The sequence below is a fragment of the Microtus pennsylvanicus genome, chromosome 1 (genome assembly GCF_037038515.1).
Source record: "Microtus pennsylvanicus isolate mMicPen1 chromosome 1, mMicPen1.hap1, whole genome shotgun sequence".
Classification (NCBI taxonomy): domain Eukaryota; kingdom Metazoa; phylum Chordata; class Mammalia; order Rodentia; family Cricetidae; genus Microtus; species Microtus pennsylvanicus.
Window position 1 is genome coordinate 75,862,567 of NC_134579.1, and position 6,881 is coordinate 75,869,447.

Here is a 6,881-nt window from a genome sequence, read left to right on the forward strand (position 1 = left end):
CGGTCACAAAGATACGAATCTCTCAAGGGGGTTGACCCCAAGTTCCTGAGGAACATGCGCTTTGCCAAGAAGCACAACAAGAAAGGCCTGAAGAAGATGCAGACAAATAATGCAAAGGCCAAGAGCGTACGCGCGGAGGCCATCAAGGCCCTGGTGAAGCCCCAGGTGGTGAAGCCCAAGGTGCCAAAGGGCCCCAGCCACAAACTCACCCTCCTGGCTTTAATTGCTCACCCCAAGCTTGGGAAGCAGATTAGAAGCTACATGGCCAGGGGTCGTAGGCTCCAAAAAACAAAGCCCAAGGTTCAAGCCAAGGCAGAGGCCTCAGCTGCAGCTCAGGCTCTCAAAGGTGCCCAGGCCCCTGTGAAGGCCCCATAAAAAAGGTCGCAGTCTGCCAGTGTGAAGACAGATGGACTGGTGTGAACACCTACACAGTATTTGCAGATGTTCAGGACCTTATGCTGTTTTTACAAGTAAACTTGAGGCAAGTTCTGTTAAAAAAAAAAAACAAAAAAAAAATAACAGAAATTTGCTTAAGTCTCAACATTTTTATCACTAATAAACATTATCGCTTCAATATTTTTAATTTAAAAAATCATACAATGTATTTTGGTAATATTCTTTCCACTCCCCTTCACTTAGATCTCTAATGTGCTTTCTAGGTAAGAACTTTAATGTCTCTGTTCTTAGATGAACTTCACAATAATACTGTGAAGTACAGAGCACCACTCTCCTTGCTTGTGACCCAAAAAGCAGATGTCAAGGCTGTAGGAGTGAAAAGCTTCCCGAACCAAATACAAAATGAAAAGACCACGTGGCTTTTTAAAAAAGAAATATGCATCTACTCCTCTTGCTTTACAAAAAGAAAAAAAAAACTGTAGCTCCCTCTAGATGTACTATAAAGTAGAAACGAGGAACTAAGACAGTATGAGGGGGACTCTTCTCGCTTTGGGTAGAGAGTGGCCGCTTCCCACTGCGTCCTTCGGATGCTTCCAGAGACTAAGTACTAACAGCTGGCGAAGGGCTCTAGCTCTTCTCCGCTAGGCAGGGCAAGTAGTTCTCCACAAAGCTGGATGCCACCGGCTGCTTTGCATCAGCCACCTCGACCAGGATGTGTGAGCCCGTTCTTTAAAGTCACTACCACACATCCAAAGTCGCTCGTCTCCTAGAATAACCTGTGCACTACGGGCCCCGATCTTAGTCACGCTGAAGCCCCGACCCTGCATTAAATGTGGTTCCTTCGTGGCCCTCCAAAGGACCCTGCGCCCAGGTCCTTCCCAGGACCGCAAGAGCCCGAGTGGGGGCACTGTCATCAGCTCCAGGCCTCAGAAGCGGTAGTGTAGTCAGTCTCTCATGCAGAGTCTATATCTCCAAAAAGCCACCGAAAGGCCACAAGGGGGATGTCGCCCCAGTTTCATACTCACTACAACCATCCGAGCACACATTGGACGGTGAAGCCGGGTGGCAGCACCAGGCCGGTACCCAGGCTGGCTCACAGAAGCCAGGCGCCAGGCACTCCAGACTAGGGGTGGGCGGCGCAGGACTCAGCGCCATGCCTGGGGCGAAGGCGGACTTGGCCGCAACCAGCCCGAAGCACGTGCCCGGGCTCGCCGGTATCCCGGAGCCGAGGACAAAGTCTGCTCCCGCCCGCTCTGCAGCTCCAGCACCCGGCACCGGCGTCCGGGCAAGGCAGGCAGGGCTTGCGCGCGCCGCAAGCCAACTCCAGACCCCACCCCGATGCAGGCTCGGCCGCCCACAACTCCAGCGCGCACTCACCATTGTGGTTGACCCAGGTTGGCTTCAAGAGCTTCATTGTTCGGCCGCCGCCGGGCTGAGGCCAGAACCGTGTCCCTCAGCGCGCCTGGGCCATGGAGCCGCAGCCGCTTCCTCCCGCGCCGCCCGCCCTCCGGCCGCCGCCCACCCTTGCCCTCAGCGCCGCCGCGCCATCGCCGGCCCGCGCCCCCAGCCGCCGCCACAGCCGCCTCCTGCTCTCGGCCGCCGCCGCCGCCGCCACAGCCGCATCCCCTGCGCCGCTCCTCCTCCGGCGGCTCCGGGGCAACGCCGGAAGTCACGGCGCGCACCTGCCAAATCGCCCCGGCGGGAAACCGCTCCCTACGCGGACGGGCCCGCCTCGGCTCTTTGGCAGGCAGGGGGAGCGCTGGGCTACTCCTCTTTGGGTCTGACACAGGCGCGGTCGCTGGTGAGGCTCTGTGTGGACGGGTTGGGCAGAGGTTCAAGATGCCGCCCGACGATGCGGGGCCAGGGTAGTGTCCAGGTCTCTATACCTCAGCGGCTCCGAGTCCACTTTAGTAACTAGCTTCCGTCATCCCTCAACACGCGCTATCGGGCATCTCTTGAGCTGCATCCGGGCCGGCGCCAGCGTGCAGCTAGCGGCAGACAGCAGTGGTCCTGGGCTCGAATGGATGCAGAAAAGAGCTAGTCTGGTAGAGGGATACAAGGGACGAGACGGGCGCGTTTTATTGGGGCGTTTGCATAGACGTGAACACATAGGGCAGGCGGAGCAGAAAGCAGCCACATAGGCACAAGAGACACTTGGGCAAGACTGCAGACTGTACAGCACCAGCAGGAGGCGGAACGGCAGCCTCAGGGCGCTGCGAAGATAGGCGCGCTTGCCAGGGGCGGGGCTGCGTCGGGGGCGGGGCCAGGGTGAGCCCGCCTCTCCGACTCGCGGACCGGCGAGTTCCGGGCCGCGGCCAGTCTGACTCTACTCGGTATAACAGTTCGGACCGCCCAGGGGCGCGCTGCCGGAAGCTGCCCGCCGGCGGGTGGCGTGAAAAGCTATGGCTACCGCTGCGATGCTGTGTGCTGCGCGAGCTCTGCGGCCGCGGAGCTGGTGAGTTCCGACACGGGTGGCGAAGTGGCCAGGGCGCGTGCGCGGGCTCTGCACTGGCGCTGCTGTGGTGCTTGCAGATTATTTCAGGGCTGAGCTGCTCGCGTCTGTTGCGAATGAAAATCCGAGCTGGGAATGTAGCTCAGTAGACAGACTACTTGCCTACCAAGTCTGGAGCCTTAAAGCGCCAACCTAGCGCCACAAAAATCTTGGGCGTGGCGGCACACGCCTGCTATTCCAGGCCTGTGTTGGTAGAGCTTGACCAGAAATTCAAGGTCATCTACAGCAGCACAGCCCGTGTAAAACGCAGGCTGTATTAGACCCTACTTTAAAAAAAAAAAATCCTGCTGGAGCAAGTAGGGGCGAAACGGAGTTTTGAAAAGTCCTCACTTTGATCTTGCTGGCCTAATACAAGTGAGCTAGATATGGTGGATTAGCCTAGGCAAGAGAATTGCCTCAAGTTCCAGGATAGCCAGAATTACGGAGACTTTTGTCTGGAAAAAAAAAAAATAAAACTGCCTTCCAGGTTTTGGAGAGCCCTGTGGTTATGTGTATGTGCCTTCTCTTTCCCCGGTCAGATCTTTATAGATAGCCTTCTTTCCTTCAGGATCCCTGGAATCTGCCAGACACAGACCAGACACACCCACCAAAGAGCTTCCTTGCTGTCCTTCTGGGAACTCATCCCCATGAGGTAAAATTCAACATGACCCTTAACTCTTGGGGGGTGTGAGAAACACATGTATGCATATGACCAAAACAAAGTAAGACTGCCCAATCTTTGGTTAGCAGATCCGTCTATAGTTAAATATAGGTAGATGCCTGTGTCCTTTCAACACGCTGTATATATAGCATATATATGTATTGCTTATGTGTAGTAAAGTAGTTTAAATAATAGCAGTTAGCTTTGAGGAGTCTTGTGTGTGTTAAAGGACACATCTTAACTTCTGTATCTCTTTCCTTGCTCTTTCCTGCTCATTCTGATTCTGAGTGGGCAGAAGGTTCAAAGACTAAAAATAGTTCCTCTGGGTACTTTGGATGCTTTCTTGGGACTTGATTTAGTTGATTTTAATGCTAAAGGGTTTGCTGATTTTTTTTATGTTTCCTTTTATTTATGTGTATGTACCAGTCATATGTATGCTCACGTTTTCAGGTGCCCTCAGAGGCCAGACAGAGTTACAGATACCCTCCCTAGAGTTACAGGCATCTGTGAGCCCCTGATGTGGGCGCTGGGAACCAAACTCCAGTCTTCAAAAGCAGCAAGCACTCTTAACTTGTGGGCCATCTCTCCAACACCAGATTTGTTTATTCCTAGTGGCAAATTATGTCTTAGAGATGTGTTCCTAAAAGCAAACCAGATAATTGCCAGCTTCAGGGCATGGAATTTTTTTTAATGTGTTATGTCTGTATGTATGGGTGTACATTGCATGTCTGGTGCCCACAAAGGCCAGAAGAAGGTGCCAGACCCCTTGGAGCTGGAATTAATGGTGGTTATAAGCGACCATGTGAGTGCTGGGAACCAAGAGTGAGCAGCAAGTCTTAATCACTTAAGTGATTAAGTCATCTTAATACCCCAGAAATTGGTAACAAATTCTGAGAAGTGAATAAAGACATGGCCAGTCACTTTTACTATCCTCTTTTATTCTTTTTTTTTTTCCTTTTGGTTTTCCGAGACAGGGTTTCTCTACGTAACCAGTAAACCAGGCTGGCCTTGAACTCACAGAGATCCACCTGCCTCTGCCTCCCGAGTGCTGGGATTAAAGGCATGCACCACCACCGTCCGGCTCTTAAAGCATATTTTAAAACACAAATTCATTTAAAATGTGAATGAGCTTTTTATCAATTTCAGTAAGTAGATTTTAGTTCAGTAAGTTCACTTCTCAGGAGGTTTCAAGGTATCCCTGAAGCACAAACTGACAACTTCCAAGCTAAGAATGTAGCCCAGTTCCTTGCCTTGCGTGCACAAAGCCTTCAGTTTAATCTTGAGCACCATAATATCAGGAGTGGTAGAAAATGACGAGCCTGGCAGTCAGGAGGTAGAGACAGTAGGATCAGAGTCCAAGGGCAAGTCAAGGCTATGTGGGAATGTGTCTTTAAAAGAAAAATTAACACCTCCCCTTAATAAATCCCTGTAGTTTCCTGCTGCTTCCTAGAGTTGATAGGATCCCTACAGACCTCACAAAAACAATGGGCTAAAACTGGTCACTAGGCTCCTGGAGTCAGGACTGTGGACACCTCCTTCTCAGGGCATCTGGTACACGTGTGAGGCACTTTATTCAGCATCGTGTCCATCCTGAGGTTGAAATGGAAGACTGAATGTTTTTTTCCTATCCACTAGAGCAGAACCACTACGGAAGAAGAAGAAGGTAGACCCTAAAAAGGACCAAGCAGCAAAGGATCGCTTGAAAAGGAGGATTCGAAAACTGGAAAAGGCCACCCAAGAACTAATTCCCATTGAAGATTTTATCACCCCTGTGCGGTTCTTGGATAAATCAAGGTAAAGGTTCTCATCTGGGTTGACATCCTTAATGCAAAGGAATTCCGTCAAGTAGTTCTGACTGAAGTTCTTCTCTGTTGGGAACAGGTGAGTCAGGCCGACTTGGCCCAGGTGGGAGTCCTTTTCGTCTTGATTGTGGTTTGGGGGATTTGGAGACAGACACTCAAGGGAGTTTGGATCAGCTTTGCTCCAGGGGTCCTGTTGTTCATGTCCATGAATGTTGACTGTGACTTATGATATGGGCATTGGCTCACTCTCAACCTGCCTGCACTATAGAAAACTCAGAGCCTCACCTACAAATGTTCATAGTTGGTGTGTGTTGCAAGTTTAGCAGGTAGCTCACGCTTTCCTGAAAAAGTTGGGAAGCGCTGGTGCTTTGTGGGCTTCTAGGACCAAATGGGCACTTGTCTCTGAGATTTTGGTTTTTGTTTCACCAAAAGGAGGCTTTGCCTAGGGCAGAAACAGTGGTATCATAGTTCTCTCAGAGTGTGCTCTTTCTGCTGGTGGACAACAGCTGCTTCCATGTCCTACACTGTGTTCTTCTTTCTTTTTTTTTTAAGATATATTTTTATTCATGTGTACGTATGTGTGTTTTATGTTCATGTGACTGCAGGTACCTTAGTGGCCAGAAGAGGGCAGCAGATCCTCTAGAAATGGAGTTATAAACAGCTGTAAGCCACTTAATTCTGGGGCTGCTAAAGAAATTCTGGTCTCTAAGAACAGAAAATGCTCTTAACCTCTGAGTCATCTCTCCAGCCTTTACATTCTTAATTTACCCCCAAATTTACTATTTTCCTGAGCCCTGGTTGTGCCGAGGCAATACCTGCTAGTAGGCAATGAAGTCATGTGATGTGTGGTCACAAGGGTCCCTCTGCTGCAGGGTCAGTAAGTCGTGTGCGGTCACAAGGGTCCCTCTGCTGCAGGGTCAGTAAGTCGTGTGCGGTCACAAGAGTCCCTCTGCTGCAGGGTCAGTAAGTCGTGTGTGGTCACAAGGGTCCCTTCTGCTGCAGGGTCAGTAAGTCGTGTGCGGTCACAAGGGTCCCTCTGCTGCAGGGTCAGTACTGCTCAGCCTCACGACTCTAGACTTGTGTTTTCACAGACAGCGACTTCAGGAAGAGCATTCTTCCGAGGAGAGTGAGCAGAGAGCTCTCTTGCTGAAGAGGTGGGCACTGTACAAGAAGCAGGAGCATGAGGCAGAGAGGGACGCCATCCGAGCCATGCTGGAAGCCCAGCAGGAAGCACTTCGGGAACTGAAGCTTGAGTCTCCAGAGCTCTATGCCGAGGCCGTGAAGCGGGATTACAGCCTATTTCCCTTTGAGAAAGAAGGGCCACATCACACGCCACCAATCTCTAACTACCAGGCCCCTGAAGGCAGGTACAATGACATCACCAAGGTATACACACAAATAGAATTCAAAAAATAAAACTGAAAACTGCTACCTTCAGAAGATGCTGGCCCTTGGAGTCAGAGTGACCGAGCTGAAGTCTATTTTCCACAGATGATACATCCTGATACCAAATAAAATGTAATCAAAGGCA

General features: G+C 50.9%; 2 protein-coding genes across 2 annotated transcripts in view; one reads left to right on the top strand and one right to left on the bottom strand.

The window, feature by feature from the left end:
- Hira (histone cell cycle regulator) overlaps window positions 1-1,924 on the bottom strand; it is a 102,156-nt gene extending 100,232 nt beyond the window's left edge. Inside the window, exon 1 of the mRNA XM_075969303.1 lies at window positions 1,774-1,924. Within this exon, the coding sequence (XP_075825418.1) occupies window positions 1,774-1,810 (37 nt within the window). The 5' untranslated portion in view covers window positions 1,811-1,924. The remainder of the gene's footprint in view (window positions 1-1,773) is intronic.
- Window positions 1,925-2,113: 189 nt separating this feature from the next.
- On the top strand, window positions 2,114-6,881 carry Mrpl40 (mitochondrial ribosomal protein L40). Its single transcript, XM_075969329.1, has 4 exons — window positions 2,114-2,851; window positions 3,456-3,539; window positions 5,184-5,342; window positions 6,442-6,881. Exons 1-4 carry the CDS (start codon window positions 2,799-2,801, stop codon window positions 6,764-6,766), a joined length of 621 nt encoding a protein of 206 aa, XP_075825444.1. The 5' UTR covers window positions 2,114-2,798; the 3' UTR covers window positions 6,767-6,881.

Excerpts from the sequence above, each read along its gene's own strand:
- Mrpl40 (XM_075969329.1), top strand. The coding sequence starts at position 2,799 with ATGGCTACCGCTGCGATGCTGTGTGCTGCGCGAGCTCTGCGGCCGCGG. Across the intron at positions 2,852-3,455 it reads GCTCTGCGGCCGCGGAGCTG|GATCCCTGGAATCTGCCAGA; the intron begins GTGAGTTCCGAC and ends TCTTTCCTTCAG. Across the intron at positions 5,343-6,441 it reads CGGTTCTTGGATAAATCAAG|ACAGCGACTTCAGGAAGAGC; the intron begins GTAAAGGTTCTC and ends GTGTTTTCACAG.